Genomic DNA, 18,649 nt, shown 5'->3' with positions numbered 1-18,649 from the left:
TTTGTCTCATCTGACCAGAGAACATTCTTCCAAAACGTTTTAGGCTCTCTCAGGTAAGTTTTGGCAAACTCCAGCCTGGCTTTTTTATGTCTCGGGGTAATAAGTGGGGTCTTCCTGGGTATCCTACCATACAGTCCCTTTTCATTCTGACGCCGACGGATAGTACGGGTTGACACTGTTGTACCCTCGGACTGCAGGGCAGCTTGAACTTGTTTGGATGCTAGTCGAGGTTCTTTAACCACCATCTGCACAATCTTGCGTTGAAATCTCTCGTCAATTTTTCTTTTCCTTCCACATCTAGGGAGGTTAGCCACAGTGCCATGGGCTTTAAACTTCTTGATGACACTGCGCACAGTAGACACAGGAACTTTCAGGTCTTTGGAGATGGACTTGTAGCCTTGAGATTGCTCATGCTTCCTCACAATTTGGATTCTCAAGTCCTCAGACAGTTCTTTGGTCTTCTTTCTTTTCTCCATGCTCAATGTGGTACACACAAGGACACAGGACAGAGGTTTAGTCAACTTTAATCCATGTCAACTGGCTGCAAGTGTTATTTAGTTATTGCCAACACCTGTTAGGTGCCACAGGTAAGTTACAGGTGCTGTTAATTACACAAATTAGAGAAGCATCACATGATTTTTTTAAACAGTGCCAATACTTTTGTCCACCCCCTTTTTTATGTTTGGTGTGGAATTATATCCAATTTGGCTTTATGACAATTTTTTTTATTTTTTTTTTCATTGAAGACAAATTAAATGAAGATAATAATACCAAAGAATTTGTGATTGCAATCCTTTTCAAGAAGAAACTGAGTATTATCTGACAGAATTGCAGGGGTGCCAATACTTTTGGCCAGCACTGAATAGTAAGTAAATACACTGCACTAGTACAGAGGTTTGTGCTGCTGTTACTATTATATCAGTTGATACAATTGTATGCTGCCTAGTAGACTGGATTGGACAGATCAATACACTGGTTGGCAGCCATGTAAATCTACTTACCTCTCTGGCATTCCCGGCTCCTGTCCATTAACGAAATGTATAGCTAGGAATGCCGGGACGTAAGAGGATTTACAACCCTTGTACCTAGTGGTCAGATTGCTGACCTGCCCAATAGACCAGAGACCTGCAAATATCGATTCTCCCGTTTTGACTGCCTAGAGTTGTTGAGAGCAGAATTGGCTAGGTTGGGGTGTTCAGCCTCTTAACGTAATCAAGTTATCTTATTCACTGGATGCAATCACATACATATCTTTATAAGTGATTAAGCTAAACAGCATATATTAATAAAATTAAAAAAAAAAGAAAAAAAAAGTTAAACTACATTTCACTCAGGGAATTCCACCACCCTATAATTTATTTTTGGTCAGAATTTATATTCAACTACTTACCTGTGACACAGTTGCATTTTTCAGAATGGGGCTAATATGTTCAGTAGCCAGATCTGCACAAGCAGACATTAACAGTGTAGAACCAATAAGAATGACAACAGCCCGCCATCGGGACCAGTGGACCACATGACTGTGCTGATGCCCAGGCACTGAAAAGTAAAGATAAAGCTCCTACAAGTAAACAAGACTAGTATAGTCAGACTTAAGCCCCCCGTATGCATTAAACTAATGTCAGTTGAACCCGCCGATATCGATGGAGTTGGCCAATGGTCTAAAGTGTATGGATGCATTGCCTGACTGTCGAGAGAGAGAGTGGTTGATCACAAATGTCCGATTTCAAACTGCTGTTTGCATTATTGCATAGGTGAGACCCCAGAGAATTGGTCAGTTGCCGGTTATCATGTAGATCACACAGGCGTGCATAGTCAAGCAAGAGCTCGTGTATGGCAGTGTCAGCTGAGATGATTGGTGCAAGCAAGCAAAAAAAAAAAAAAATCCAGCAAATACTACAACAGAAAAAAATAAAAAAAAAAAGAATTGGGATACTTTAAGAGCTAAATAAAATCTTTGTTCTGTCACAGATCTGCTTATTATAAAAAAACAGAATACTAGAAAAAGAATTTCCATGATCTATTATAATGGCACATCGTAACAGTGATACAGGTTTGACGCCAACACTACGACAGGTATGAAGAGGGAGAGGACCCATGTCTCTTCAGCAGTTCTCCAGCCCGCAAACTGGAATACAGCTCCATAGAAGTGAACAGGAGTGTTATACAAAGGAATAAAAAGTTGCAACTAGAGATGACCTTATCTGTTCGATGCAAAATCGCCAAAGCTGAATCTAGTGAAATTCACAGGTTCTAACAGATAAATTCAAATAAATTTTGAATTGTTTCAAACAACCATCAGAATCTCTAACACAAAAAAAACCAAAACAAAATACTAAGGCAAGCAAAGCAGCATTCATTTTAGGGTTGTACAGCCTAGAGAGGATCTCTGTGAGCACAGATTAATACAGTATTAGAAATAGAAACCTAAAAACAGTGTACAACCACCACAGCAGTACGGTGAGATAAATGGGAGTCCATGTATCACAGTCTGACCATAGACTTTAGTTCATGGACAGGAGATGGGTCTTCTGATAAGACCGCTTCATGGGCATATTTGAGGCTGTTAAGTTCTGGTCACAAAACCTGCGGTCAGTCAGTAAATTAGCGCCTGTTCTCCCATGTATGAATGTGGCATAATACATAGATTCAATTGAGAGCGCTTCCAGCAGCTGCAGACTATGAATTGATCACTGCTATAGTCAAGATTCCAGCTACCTGCAAATCAAATCATACTCCCCACCCTCCTTCTCCATCCTTGAAGCATAAACCTGAAAGACTGTTTAAGGGTGCGTGCCCACGATCAGTGTTTGCAGTCTTTTGGACGCAGCATGGTTCAGCTGCGTCCAAAACACTGCGTTGTACAGTACAAGCATAGTGGATGGATTTCTAGAAATCCCATGTCCACTGTGCTTGTTTTTTCTGCAGCAAACACTGACCTGCGGTGAGTCTTCCCAGACCGCAGCATGTCAATTGTTTGCTGCGTATTCGCAAGCGTCCTCCGTAGGGAGAACACAAGCGAGAGACTGCAGTGCACTGAACCCTGATTGTGGGTACGAGCTGTGGCTCCTGCGTTCTCCTGCGGAGGAGAATTGCGTCCCCGCAGGTCAGGACCCGCTGCGTCCAGGATGCATCGAGTCCTGATCATGGGCACATACAACAACAATTGTGGGCAACAGACAGGGCGCTAAGAAAAAGAAACACATACATGCATTCACGCCTAAGAACGTGGAAGCAGACCGCAGCAGCAGCACCAAGTAACATCACAATAGGCAGTAGAACTAAAACGAAAGTCACAACTGCAATTGCTCCCCCCTCTTGGCTTCTGGCAAGAGTCTGATGCAGAGTGATTAGGACACGTCACTCATCTCAGTCACAGCAGGATGATGTCACTTCTAATAGGCCTACCGCCAGTATGAGTGAGGTTTCTACATAGTCCACCTACTCTGCCACCATAACACAATCTTTTACATAGCAGATTTTCAATTCACTTTTTGTTCAGCCACTTAGCCCCGTAACACACCACCCTGGAGGAGACGGAAGATATTTCACATGAACAACTAAAAGGGAACCCGTCAGATCTCCCTATGCCCTCCAACCCAGCAAGATGGATACCTGTATGTCGAAATTCCCTGCCTAACCAGCCCTGTATAATGCTATTCGCTAATATGAAGGTTTAAAAAAAAAAAAAAAATAAAAATTAGTCAGCCACCAATTGTGCAAGTTCTTAGACTTAAAAAGATGAGGCGCCTGTAATTGACATCATAGGTAGACCACAACTATGGAGAGACAAAACGAGAAAAATCCAGAAAAAAAATCACCTTGTCCGATTTTGCAAGATTTTATTTGCAAATTATGGTGGAAAATAAGTATTTGGTCAATAACAAAAGTTCATCTCAATATTTTGTTATATATCCTTTGTTAACAATGACAAAGGTCAAATGTTTTCTGTAAGTCTTCAGAAGGTTGAAACACTGTTGGTGTATGTTGGTATGTTAGCCCATTCCTCCATGCAGATCTCCTCTAGAGCAGTGATGTTTTGCGCCTGTCGCTGGGCAACAAGGACTTTCAACTCCCTCCAAAGGTTATGGGGTTTGATATCTGGTGACTAGCTAAGCCACTCAAGGAACTTCCTATGCTTCTTACGAAGCCACTCCTTCGTTGCCCTGGCGGTCTGTTTGGGATCATTATCATGCTGAAAGTCCCAGCCACGTTTCATCTTCAATGCCCTTGCTGATGGAAGGTGGTTTGGACTCAAAATCTCACGATACATGGCCCCATTCATTCTTTCACGTACACGGATCAGTCGCCCTGGTCCCTTTGCAGAGAAAAAGACCGCAAAGCATGATGGTGCCACCCCCATGCTACACAGCAGGTATATAGTGTTCTTTGGATGCAACTCAGCATTCTGTATTCTCCAAATACGATGAGTTGTGGTTCTACCAAACAGTTCTACTTTGGTTTCATCGGACCATATGACGTACTCCCAATACTCTTCTGGATAATCCAAATGCTCTCTAGCAAATTTCAGATGGGCCCGGACATGTACTGACTTAAGCAGGGGGACATGTCTGGCACTGCAGGATCTGAGTACCTGGCGGCGTAGTGTGTTACTGATGTTAGCCTTTGTTACGGTGGTCCCTGCTCTATGCAGGTCATTCAATAGGTCCCCCCGTGCGGTTCTGGGATTTTTTTCTCATCTTCTTGTGATCATTTTGACCCCACGGGGTGAGATCTTGCGTGGAGACCCAGATTGAGGGAGATTATCAGTGGTCTTGTAGGTCTTTCATTTTCTTATTATTCCTCCCACAGATGATTTAATCACACCAAGCTGCATGCCTATTGCAGATTCAGTCTTCCCAGCCTGGTGCAGGGCTAAAATTTTGTTTCTGGTGTCCTTCGACAGCTCTTTAGTCTTCACCATAGTGGAGTTTGGAGTGTGACTGTTTGAGATTGTGGACAAGTGTCTTTAAGGCCCGTTTCACACGTCAGTGAAAAACAGTGACGTTTTTCACTGGCGTGTAAAACACGCACATGTCCCTGCGTGTGCCGTGATTCACGGCACACGTGGGTTGACTAAGTGCAATCCGGGCTCCGTTCTCCGTGGCCCGTGATTGCACTTAGAAAACTACTCACCTGTGCGCGCTCCCGCTCTCCATGGTGCTGATAGCTCCCGCGGTGCAGCATCCGGCCGGCGGTGACCCCCGCAGCAGCTGCTTCCGGGTCGGCTGTGTCGCGCATATTGAATATGCGCGACAATAATGAGCCGGCTCAGAAGCAGCCGGCAGAACGGGCTGCGGAGGACATCGCTGGACGCCGGGAGAGTTAAAATGTTTATTTTAAAAGCACGTTTTTTTCTGGCACGTGTTTCACGGACCACACTACTGCGTGGTCCGTGGAACATCAGTGATGCCAGAAAAAAATGGACATGTCTCCGTGCAGCAATCACGCACACGCGGGTACGCCGCACGGAGACACGTGCAGTGAAAAATCACTGACGTGTTAGCAGACCCATTCATTATAATGGGTCTGCGTATGTCAGTGATTCTGGTACGTTTAAAAAAAAAAAAAAAAAGCACAAACGTACCAGAATCACTGATATCAGTATAAGGCCCCTTTCACACAAGTTAAAACAGGTGCCATTACTACAGGTAATGAGTGAAGGACAGAGGAGCCTCTTAAAGAAGTTACAGGTCTGTGAGCCAGAAATCTTGCATGTTTTTAGATAACTACATACTTCTTTTCCACCATAATTTGAAAAAAAAAAAAAAATCTTGCCAAATCAGACAAGGTGATTTTCTGGATTTGTTTTCTCATTTTCTCTTATAGTTGTGGTCTACCTGTAACTGACATTTACAGGCCTCATCTGTTTAAGTGGCAGAACTTGCACAATTTGTGGCTGACAATACTTTACCCCACTGTATAAACCTCACTTTCCCTACACTAATTAGGACCTTTACTGGTTGCAGAGGCTTTAGGTTCCTCAGACTACTCGGCCTACTTTCCAGGTTATAATACCCTAAGGGGTAGTGCCAGTAGCACTACCAGCTCACGAAAATCTGGTGAACGCGTGCAGGCTCATTTAGGCTGTTTCAGTGCATCTCAGAAGAAGGGTGGACGCTTCCCGGCTTCATTAGGCGCCCTGCACATGATCATAAGTTCAGAAGACGCCTCATATACACGTCTTCTCAACTTCCGGTCATGCAGAGTACGCCTAACAAAGCTGGGAAGCGTATACCCGGCTTCAGGAGGTGCACAGATATGACTGAAACGACCCATGCACATGTGTGATATTTCTAGGAGCTAGGGGTGACGCCGCCCAGTGGAAATCATGTTATCACGCCTATAGGGGCGTGATAACATGGAAACAGGTTCAACTAGGCTGGGGAACTAAAGCCCCTGTGACTAGTCAAGGCCCTAATTGGCATAGGAAAAGCAAGGTTTATAATATATCTATTTTTAAAAACACTCATGTTAGTGATTAGCGTTATACAGAACTGGTCATGCAGGGAATTTGGGCATATTTGGCATGAATACTGCTGGGTAGGACGGCATAGTGGAAATGACATGTGCCCTTTAATCTCATCCGCTAAAATCAGCATACCTGCTTTTGATCACAAAATAAGGAGACATTTTCTACTCTGCTTGTTGCAAGCCGGCGAGTTTCAAAATAGAAAATATGTTCCTGCTCTCTACGTAAAGGGAACATTTTTGCACAGCTTGCAAATGAAGAAACCATGGCTTTTTAATCAAGCTTTTAATAAATAATCCCTTTATTTAAAGAGCAGGAACATGCATGTGGTTTTGAAAGTCAGCAGATTTTCAAGCTGTGCATAAATTATCCCCATTTTGGCATCAGCAGCAGGTTTGCCATTTGTAAAATGATTGAAAAAAAAAAAGTTTTTTAAACCGCTACCTTACTGCCAAAAAAGGGATACATTTGATAGCAAAGCTATTTCTACTCCCCGAATAGGTATAACTTTTGTACTACACCTAAACAGAAAAAAAAAAAAAGCCACAGCTTCTGCCATATGCATCACCTGTGTTCAAATAATTAAAAATGTGGAAGTCACTGACGTTTCTAAGCCTGAAAAAGTGGGTTAATATAGTCCTACGAGACCCCAGACTGTTGGGGTTTGTTTACATGAACCGAACATTAACACTAAATGTCCACTAATTGGTAAATATTTACCAATCGCTGAATGCCTATAGTTTTCTGTCTGCCTGTGTTCTCGGCATGCGCTTCCTATTTAACCAGGACGATGCATGGCTGACAATGATGTACAGAAAGTACTTTTCCTGATGAATGAGTGCTTTGCTTGTTCTCAATATTTTCATTGTAAATGCAAAATTACAAATTTACCATTCATAAAATTATTAATCGGTAGTACATGCTATTCAATGCCAAATTTGATTTGGTTGAAAAATTGACAAAGCTGTCGCTGTATTTGAATTCCAAAAGATTTCATCATCTCTAGTTGCAGCTCTTTGCTACCTCTGGTCCCAGAAGACAACTTATGACCAGCAAGTCATTAACCATACTATGTCATCACTTACTATGATAGGAAAACAGTTTTACTATAGGGTGCTTTACACGCTGTGACATAGATAGCGATTGCTAGCGATGTAGAGCGCGATAGCACCCGCCCCCGTCGTACATGCGGCATTTGGTGATCGCTGCCGAACATTATCGCTACGGCAGCGTCACACGCACATACCTGTGCAGCGACGTCACTGTGAGGGCCAAACAATATCTCCCTCAAGGGGGAGGTGCGTTGGCGTCACCGCGACGTCACTAAGCGGCCGGCCAATAGAAGCGGAGGGGCGGAGATGAGCGGGACGTAACATTCCACCCACCTCCTTCTGCATTGTCGGTGGACGCAGGTAAGGAGATGTTCGTCGTTCCTGTGGTGTCACACATAGCGATGTGTGGTGCCGCAGGACCGACGAACAACATCGTACCGGCAGCAGCAACAATATTAAGGAAATGAGCGACGTGTCAATGAGCAACGATTTTTCACGTTTTTGTGCTCGTTGATCGTCGCTCATTTGTGTTACACACTGCGATGTCGGTAACGGCGCCGGATGTGCGTCACTAATGACGTGACCCCGACGATCTATTGTTACCGATATCGCAGCGTGTAAAGCCTAGAGCCCCCTTATAACTATACTAGTTCTCCAGCATTGTCACATAAATTCGCTTGCAGGAGGGGGAGAGGCACCATATGAAAATGATCTAGCATAAAGGTTACCTGCAATATCAAATAAGAAATGTTTGGTTGTACAAACTGTTTAATCTTACCATGACAATCACTGATGTGAATATCATAAATATGCGAATGTGTCTTCAGGGTGAAAATGAGTCCTATGACATAGGCTGCAGGCAGAAGAATGGACACTGTGTATACCAAGGGCCTGAGCAAGAGAATGATCACATAGGTTTGCAAAAGGAAATTAGTGGTAACATAGAAAAATAATTCTAATATACAGCGATGGCCAAAAGTCTTAAAAATTCATACAAATTTTGGTTTTCACAAACTATATTTATTTGTTCTATATTCTTGATTATTTAGCTGCAAGTAAATCCCTTTAGTCTCCAACAATAGACTGCAATCATTTTTGGGGGTAGATTACCCTTTATAATGACCTTCAAGTAGCGCAATGTCTTGATGAAATCGCTCCCTGCACTAGTCATTGACATCTCTAAGGTTATAAATGGAGGGGGAAAATGCGGTATTCGGGGCTTATACAAGGATCACAGGAACCCAGGTCAGACCCACCCCTCAGGTGGCGATCCTCTCCATGTTGCCAGGCTCCATTGGGGCACAAAAAAAAGAAACCTCCTCAGGTTTTGCCTGACTGCAGCTAGATCAGTAATCCCCAGATACTGGCGGAGGTCGGAGACACCACCCATTGGGGAGTGGTTTAAGGAGTTCTCACACATAGCCCTGATGGAAGAATTATCTGCAATAGCAAATGGCACAAATGATTCCCACACCCGGACTTGGCGGCCCTGGATTATGTTTAAGGAAATCCAGGACTTCTCAAGGTTACTGGCTCAGTAGAGAGATGGACCTGGGGGCCGGTGGGGCATAAATACCCCTAACCCCATTACCCCCCTCTATCCCCAATCCCTTCCTTCCCCCTAATCCTCCCTCCATCCTATAACCCACCCAAATTACACATTCTCCCTCTTCCCTCCCCCCCCTTTTTTTTCTCTCTCTCTTCTCCTCCCTTTTTCTCTACTTTACACTTCTCTTCCTTCTCATTCCTCAGTACATTCCTCTCTTTTCTCTTTCACTCCTAAGCTTTAATTTCCAATATCGTTCTCCCCTAACTTTTCTCATCTAGCGCTCTCTCCAAGCACACTAAAGAATCTGTCTCCTATATTGCAAACTTCACACACTCCCTACACAAAACATATCCATGTGGATCTTCAGTAAGCGACAACGAGGGTGTAGAGCATATTCCCTAATCAGAAGCATAACACTGGAAGGGGCCCACCCTAGTCCAGGCCGGAAGGGAGAAATTACGCAACTTAGGGAGCTACGCTCTGGATCCCCCTCAGACCGAAAAATGGGAAAATAGTATAGACATGGTTGTTCGTTAGACAGAAAAAGGAGATAATTTGAAGACATAGTAGTTGAAGTACATCCGAAAGTGCAAGGAATGGGAAACTGAAATAGTTGGTACTTGGCTACGTGAGGAGAAACGTTAATATAGAGCAAATATGAAGAGCAAGTGTATAGTTCAATTATATTATATGTAATGGAATATGCAAGACTGCCGGTTTAGGAGAGAGACCGCTCTCACGAATCCTTTATCTAATCTTGCTTTTTCTCTAAAAATGTTGTTTACGGTGTGAAAAATTAATAAAAAACAGATTAATTATAAATGGAGGGGGAAGGGAACTGTTAAATGTTAATCTCTAAAAGTTGGAAAGGAAAAAAAAAAAAAAAAAAGTGTCCTGCGTATGTCACTCCATATATCATGCGAGTGTGCAATTTTGTTCTAGCCTAGCATCTGTATGATATGCAATACGTTTTTTTATGATTATCTTCTACATCCTACTATACTACACTTAAATTCTTGCTAGTTGTTAGAAATAATAAATCATTCATATATAGTTAGATGATAGAAATCCTTCAAATAATGTCCCAAACTCCCAAATTATTATAAACTTGCACACTTTCGTGCCATTCAAGTGGCACTAAAGGGTGTTTAGCCCGGTTTAATTAAATTAAAAAAAAACAAAAAACCCTATTTTTGATTACCTCCAAAAAGTTAGATCAGACAGCTGAAGGCTAATATCAGGTGTGTTTTCCTGGTAATTGGGCCCTTTCCAGCCAGTCACCATAGAATTGGCACATCACATAAGAGGGACCAATTCTGGGGCTTCACCTCTGCTGTTCCAAATTGCACTGATACATTAGTGATCGGGGTAATGGTAGGTGTGGTTGATGTCAGCTGTGTGGTGTCAATGAGTTCCTGACGACACCGCTCAAAGTGACCTGGTCTCGGAGAGCAGCATTAGCTAGGAGTGGCTGCTGCTCAAAGTCTATGGAGCCTCTTTCTAAGGCTCCATAGCCTTAGAGCTACAAGTGCATCTCACTAAATTAGAATAATCATCAAAAAGTTAATTTTAGTAATTCAATACAAAAAGTGAAATGCATATATTATCTAGAGTCATTACAAACTGAGGGATCTATTTCAAGTGTTTATTTCTGTTAATGTTGATGATCATGGCTTACAGCCAATGAAAACCCCATAAGTCATTATCTCAGAAAATTAGAATATTATACTTGACCAACTGAAAAAATGATTTTAAACTCAGAAATGTTGGCCTACTAAAAAAGGTATGTACAGTAAATGCACGCAATACTTGGTCGGGGCTCCTTTTGCATGAATTACTGAATCAATGCAGTGTGGCATGGAGGCCTTCAGTCTGTAGATTTTCTGAGGTGCAATGGAAGCCCAGGTTGCTTTGATAGCAGCCATCAGCTCGTCTGCATTGTTGGGTCTGGTGTCTCATCTTCCTCCCCAAAATTTACTTTCTTCTGAAAACACCACCTTGGACCACTGAGCAAACAGTCCAGTTCTTTTTCTGCTTGGCACAGGTAAGACGCTTCTGGCATTGTCTATTGGTCATGAGTTACTTGACATAAGAAATGCAACAGTTGTAGCCCATGTCCTGGATAAGTCTGTGTGGTGGCTTATGAAGCACTGACCCTAGCAGCAGTCCACTCCTTATGAATCTCTTTTTAAGGGTACGCTCACACGAGCGTATAACTCGCATGAGTATCGGACCGCATCACTCGGTGCGGCCGCACACTCTCCGGACAGGAGCATGTCAGCCGCATAGAAATACATGCAGCTGAGCCGCTCCTGTCAGCAGAGAAGCTAGGCGCGCCGGGTGATGCGGTCCGATACTCATGCGAGTTATACGCTCGTGTGGGCGTACCCTAATGGCCATTTCTTAATCCTATCAAGGCTGCAGTTATCCCAGTTGCTTGTGCACCTTTTTCTTTCCACTCAATTTCCATTAATATGCTTGAATAAAGGGGCGTGGCCTGCACGCTGATGGTGACGGCTGCTTGAAGGAGAGCTCTGTGCTGACAGCAGGATAAACCGGCTCTTATCAGCTCACAGATAACAGGATTACCAGCTACAGGAGGTGTGAGTAACCCCAGCTATGCCTAAAGGTCCAGTCACACTAAGCAACTTACCAACGATCCCAACAACGATAGGGATCGCTGGTAAGTTGCTAGGAGGTTGCTGGTGAGATGTCACACTGCGACGCTCCAGCGATCCCACCAGCAACCTGACCTGGCAGGGATCGCTGGAGCGTCGCTGCACGAGTTGCTGGTGAGCTCACCAGCAACCAGTGACCAGCCCCCAGCGCCGCGTGGAAGATGCTGCGCTTGGTAACTAAGGCAGCTACACATGCAGAGAGCAGCGCACACTGAGCGCTGGCTCCCTGCTCTCCTAGTTACAGCACACATCGGGTTAATTACCCGATGTGTGCTGCAGCTACATGTGCACAGAGCAGGGAGCATCGCACACTGAGCGCTGGCTCCTTGCTCTCCTAGTTACAGCACACATCGGGTTAATTAACCCGATGTGTCCTGCAGCTACATGTGCACAGAGCAGGAGCCGGCACTGACCGTGAGAGCGGCGAAGGCTGGTAACAAAGGTAAATATCGGGTAACCAAGGACAGGGCTTCTTGGTTACCCGATGTTTACATTGGTTACCAGCCTCCGCAGAAGCCGGCTCCTGCTGCCTGCACATTTAGTTGTTGCTGTCTCGCTGTCACACACAGCGATCTGTGCTTCACAGCGGGACAGCAACAACTAAAAAATGGCCCAGGACATTCAGCAACAACCAACGACCTCACAGCAGGGGCCAGGTTGTTGCTGGATGTCACACACAGCAACATCGCTAGCAACGTCACAAAAGTTGTTAGTTAGCAGCGATGTTGCTAGCGATGTTGCTTAGTGTGACGGGGCCTTTAGGGGAGACCTAAAAAAACTGGCACTCCAGCCAAACTGACAGACTTCTACCCCCTGGATAGGGATCTCTCCTCACCAAGCAAGATGGCTTCCCACTCAGCTTCTTCCCACTCCTCACAAGGAGATACAGGCTGCTTGAGAGGCTGCACAGGCATTCCTCTGACAGAGGAAACAATGCAATCTGCTGAAAACGCTGAGGGCTTCCTTGCAGGCTGATCTCAGAGAAATAGTAAGAGAGCTGAAGGAAGAGATCAGGTCTCTAGGTGATCGCACAGAGCATGTAGAAACTAAAATGGCTGAATTTGCAACATCACATAACAATCTGATAGATGCTAACACAGCTTTGGAAAAGGAGGTGGAGGCACTAAAACTTAAAATCAGTGATATAGAGGACAGATCCCGAAGAAATAACCTAAAAATCAGAGGGATTCCCTCATCAGTAGCAGATAAAGACCTCCAGGAATACTTCCACAAGTTTCTGCAGCTTATACTCCCTGGATGGGACACCAGAGACCTGATAGTGGACAGGATTCATAGAGTCCCTAAATCCAAAGGCATAAATCCAGCTCTGCCTAAAAATGTCCTGGCTAGACTTCATTTCTATAAAACAAAAGAAGCTGTGCTTCACACACTGAGGGGAAATCCAGCCCTGCCAGACACTTTTATGGGACTAAAAATCTTCCCAGATCTTTCTGCTGCAACTCTTAATAAAAGAAGAGAATTTGCCCACCTTTCTAAACTCCTTAGAGATCAAGACATCAAGTACAAGTGGGGTTTTCCGGTGAAGATGATAATTTTCAAACATGGAGGCACTCACATATGTCATACTCCTTCTCAGCTTGGCAAATTGCTGGATGACTGGGGAATAGCCCACCCACCAAACCCTGGTGGGCAGGAGAATCATAGAGGCCCTCCAGACAGGATTAACCCTGAATGGTCAGTAGCTTAGCTGGGACTCCTTCCTGCTTATGGCACCTGCTGCCCCTGCTCCTGTGACACGGGATGTCACGTAGCCCCCCTGATGTTCTCGCCTATGGCGAGCGGTTATACACCAGGCACCCTACTCGGGGCAAACCGATGTTGGAATTTTTTTGTTTTTGTTCCTCTTCTCACAAATGTTCCTTACATTTTTTCTGGAAATTTCTCTCAATTCGTTGCTGGTCTAGCCCCTCTCATCCCTGATGGCATTCCTAGGAATTCAAACCCCCCTGCGGCTCCAATATGAGAATTAAGATATTGTCTATTAATGTTAACGGACTCAACTCCCAGGCAAAAAGGTCAATGATGTGGAGAGAGGTGAAGGCTTCTAACTGTGATATAGCGTGCATTCAGGAGACCCACCTTCTTTCCACAGATAATAAACGGCTACTTCATCCAAGGTTCCAACACACCTTTTTTGCTAATGACAAAAAAAAAAAAAAAAAAAGAGGAGGAGTGGCCATTTTAATAAAGAACTCAGTGGCCTTTAAATTGATAAATGTCAGTTATGGAGCGGATGGAAGATATATTATTTTGTCTTGTTACATCAACAGCGTCCCTTATACCTTGGCAACGGTCTACTCCCCAAATTCATGACAATTGACCTTTGCTAGGAAATTTTTCCAAGCACTCAAAGATACTGCCACAGGGGCGGAAATCATCTGTGGAGACTTTAATATACCTGTAATACGCTCCATGGATTGCTCCAACACCAGCATCCCACATGCTAAGGAACTTAAGCATCTCATCAATGAATTCCATTTTCATGACATCTGGAGATATTTGCACGCATCAGAAAGACTATACATTCTTCTCTTCCAGGCATCGCTCATACAGTAGAATTGATTTTTTTTGGGTCGACAACAAATCTATAAGTAATTGTGTGGCAGCTGATATTGGTTTAATTACTTGGACAGATCATGCGCCGATCTCTTTGTCTGTTCAGGGTAGCTTTAATGTTCAAAATTCCCCTAGGTGGAGACTGAATACCAGCTTGCTTGGTAGGCAGAAGGTACATGATGAAGTAGAGTCAGTGTTAACAGAATATTTTAAACTTAATAATAATGGGGACATTTCTGAAGAGACCCTGTGGGCTGCTCATAAAGCCGTAGTCAGAGGGCAGCTCATAAAAATAGCCTCCCTCCAAAAACGGAAAAAAGACGCAGATATTAAATATATATTAACCCGTATTAATCACCTTGAATCCCTGAATAAAAGCCAAAGCATCCCCTAACTTGACTAAAGAAATTGTAACCCATAGATTCCAATTAAGATCCCTACTCCTGCAAAAATACGAACATAATCTTAAAAAAAAAATAGATCGACATTTTATGCTATGGGGGATAGAGCGTGGTCCTTATTGGCAAGAAGGACGAAAAAACGTGAGATCCAATCTAAAATAGAATTCCTGAGGGACCCGAACGGAACAATCACTAGACATCCCATTGAAATAGCAGAAGCATTTGCGAAATACTATGAGGGCCTGTATAATCTAAAATATGATTCCAATACGTCACAGCCGACTCAAGTGGATATACAGGGTTTCCTAGACACCCTGGATCTTCCCCGGGTCTCAGATGAGCAATTAGAGGAACTTAATCTTCCCTTTACTACACATGAAATCCTAGGTGCCATCAAAATGACTAAGTCTAACTCTGCCCCGGGCCCCGATGGGCTGCCATACGAATATTACAAACAATTTACATCCACTCTGTCCCCCTTTATGTCAAAAACCTTCAATTTTTGGCGAAATAAAGGGTCAATTTCCCCAGACAACTTAGAAGCGATAATTATCACGCTACCAAAGCCAGGGAAACCTGCAGACACCCCGGGTAATTTTACGCCCATTTCACTCCTAAATTGTGATGTTAAAATTTATGCCAAACTAGTGGCAGATAGACTTCATAAAGTGATCCCGACCTTAGTGGCTCCAGACCAAGTTGGGTTTGTGACAGGGAGGCAATCTAAGGATGGCACCAGACGGATGCTTGACTTGATTGGACTGGTGGAGATATCGGGTGAACCCAGTGCATTCCTGTCTCTTGATGCTGAAAAAGCCTTTGACAGGGTGCACTGGGGATACCTGGAGAGAGTTCTAACAAAATTCGGGTTCTTGGGGAAAATCAAGTCATCCATTCTAGCCCTCTACTCTTACCCAAATGCGTCAGTGTTGGCATCGGGGTTTCTGTCATCTAAATTTCAAATAAGTAATGGCACCCGCCAGGGGTGTCCATTGTCTCCCGCTATTTTTGCTTTAGTGGTAGAACCTCTGGCGGAAGCTATACGAAAAAATATAGCCATTTCTGGTATAAGAGTTGGGGAATTTGAACATAAACTTGGTTTATACGCAGACGATGTGATAATTTCCTGTTCTAACCTTGCAGTGTCGATTCCAGCAGTGGTGAACACATTATCAAACTTTTCTAAAGTGTCGTATTATAAGCTTAATGCGGCAAAGTCTTTGATACTGCCGTTTAATGTACCGGTGGAGGCCAGGAGTGCGCTGGAGGGGGCCTTTCAATTCAAATGGCGCGACAGGGGGATACCTTATTTGGGTATTAAGCTGACACCATCGCAGATGTTAATTAAAGAAAATTTGGAACCTCTGATCCAAAATTTAGAAAAGGAATTGGGAAGGTATGAAAAAATATCATTGTCCTGGATGGCCAGGATACAGTCCTTTAAAATGGTTTTCTTACCCAAAATATTGTATGTGCTAAGATGCCTTCCCATCAAAATTTCTCACAAAACCCTGATGGAACGTCAATCGTTGACTAACAAATTTGTCTGGGGTAATAAAAGGGCTAGGGTCGCAGGTAAAGTGTTATACCCCCCATATGACTTAGGGGGATTGGGCACCCCAAACATAACGGCATATTATAAAGCCTTACTAACTGAATCACTAAAGGAATGGTGGCGTCCAGGTAATTCACATAGATGGGCTCAGATTGAAAATTTCCTGTCCCGCCAGGGCTCGGTCAGAAGAATGATGGAAGCAGAATATTTGAGCCGTTCACGGTTCTCCCCGTGTGTTCCCACCATGTCAGCCTCCCTGGAGGTCTGGCAAAATGACTTGATTCATAAGATTCAGATTCCTCTTTCAGAGATTTCCCTCAAGTCGTTGGAATCTCAAATCCCCTTTTTGAATCTGGCCAGGTGGGAGGGATCGGGCATTACAGTGCTGGCGGATCTATACTCTGATATGGGTGTTAACCCCTTTAATGAAATAGTACGGGAACACCCCTCTTTAAAGGGCTGTTTCTATCAACACATCCAAATTAGTCATTTTCTGGCCTCTAAATTTCCTCCAAAGTCAAAGCCTCTGTTACCTACAACAAAGGCTTTGGTATTTAAAAAGATAATTAAATCCAAAAGGTATCTCCTCTACATACAAATGGCTCAATAACCCCCCCCCCCCGAAGAGCAAAAATCTCCTTATATGAATAAATGGGACGTGGAGTTGAGTGTCTCCACCTCTCCTTCAAACTGGCACTCGGCATCAGCAAATATCCAAAAATATTCCAAGTGTATAAATCATCTGGAGCAACTGAAAAAAGTACACCTGCGATGGTATCGGTCCCCAGCCAACTTAGCACAGTTCCTCCCAAATTATTCGCCACATTGTTGGAAGGGCTGCCTCCAAAGGGGTACTCTTGGTCACTGCTGGTGGGCTTGTCCCAAGGTTTTCTCGTTCTGGTTGGAGGCGTTTGGCCTGATGGGTGAGCTGACAGGCAATCGTATTAATCCGAATCCGGCTCTGGCAGTGCTAAACGTGGGTATAAAGGAGTTCTCTTGGGAATCCAGGGGTTTATTAGTTCACATTCTAGTAGCTGCCAGATATTGCATAAGTTTGCACTGGAAATCCCCAAAGACGCCTACATTAGTTGAACTATATAACTGAATTAATCTCCAATGCCAATAAGAGTTCTGTCTGGCTCACTCCATCCGCGCCAAAAACAAAATACTTCAGATTTGGAACACGTGGCTAAACTCTGTATATGCATCCCCTGTCAGGCATCTGTTTCCAGGGCAAACTGTTGATAATTAAAAACGGGTCAAATAGGGTCAAAGAGTGTGTTACGCAGGGAGTTCACCCATACCACATGTCAATATTCAAGGTGTTTAAATCTCTGTTACTGCTCGGGCTACCCCGAAACGCCATCCAATTCCCTCCCTCCCCCCTCCCCCTCCCTGGTTGCTTCCTTGCAACCATCCATGGTTCCCCCCATCTCCCCCACCTCTCTCTCCCCTCCCTTTTCTTATCTTCCTTTCTTACTCTCTGGTTCTGGTTGTTTGGATCCCTCGTTTTGAGGATTAAAGAGTAAATTGGTAGGTTGACTCTATACGTATTGGGTATTGATTAACCTAAAAAAGTTGCAACTTGCATCAGACATGATTGGTGGTGGTGTGACAGGAAATGTGAATCATAATCAAAGAGGATACTACCACATGTTACAGCGTTGTCCTCTTTGTGTATTATTGCCAATGATACCTGAATTTCTCCTTTTTGTAATGTAACTTCCTACAATAAAAATTGATTGGATTAAAAAAAAATATGCTTGAATAAAGCACTCTGAACAGCCAGCTTCTTTAGCGATGACCCTTTTGTGGCTTACCCTCTTTGTGGAGTGTGTCAATGACTGCTGAGTTGACAGATGTCCAGAAGACAATCTTCCCAATGATTGTGTAGCCTACTGAACAAGACTAAGGGACCATTTTAAATGCTTAGGAAGCCTTTGCAGCTGTTTCGTGGTAATTCTAAATTTTCTGAGAGATATTGACTTTTGGGTTTTCAATGGCTGTAAGCCATAATCATCATTAACAGAAATAAAAACTTGTCTCCGGTCTCTCTCTCTTTCGCGTCTTACTATTCTTGGTGAGTTACTTATGTTACCTGTTAAATGTGAATTTATTCTTTGAAAAAACAAGATGGAACCCTGATTGTCGATGCACCTGGAAGGGGGCATTTGCGGGAACTTATTCTGTCAAGATGTAAAAATGTAAATTGTGCCTTGTGTCCTATCTTTTGTGTATGGAATGTATCTCACAAAGGTCGATTTGATCTTAAGAATGTAACGTGTACTGTTTAAAGGTTTCCATTTTATAAATAAAAGAATTAAAAAAAAAAAAGAAAAACTTGAAATATTTCACTCTGTTTTGA

The 18,649-nt window shown here is 43.5% G+C and overlaps 1 protein-coding gene across 2 annotated transcripts in view; it reads right to left on the bottom strand.

Annotated features, from left to right (window-relative positions):
• LOC142301589 (uncharacterized) overlaps window positions 1–18,649 on the bottom strand; it is a 154,027-nt gene that overhangs the window by 16,326 nt on the left and 119,052 nt on the right. For both annotated transcript variants that reach the window (XM_075342615.1, XM_075342616.1), the window contains exons 15-16: window positions 8,303–8,415; window positions 1,391–1,539 (exon numbers count right to left, since the gene is read on the bottom strand). In XM_075342615.1, the coding sequence (XP_075198730.1) occupies window positions 1,391–1,539; window positions 8,303–8,415 (262 nt within the window). The remainder of the gene's footprint in view (window positions 1–1,390; window positions 1,540–8,302; window positions 8,416–18,649) is intronic.

The sequence above is a fragment of the Anomaloglossus baeobatrachus genome, chromosome 4, assembly GCF_048569485.1.
Source record: "Anomaloglossus baeobatrachus isolate aAnoBae1 chromosome 4, aAnoBae1.hap1, whole genome shotgun sequence".
NCBI classification, from domain to species: Eukaryota; Metazoa; Chordata; class Amphibia; order Anura; family Aromobatidae; genus Anomaloglossus; species Anomaloglossus baeobatrachus.
Note: the sequence above shows the minus strand (reverse complement) of the source record. Positions and strands in the feature narration are given on the sequence as shown.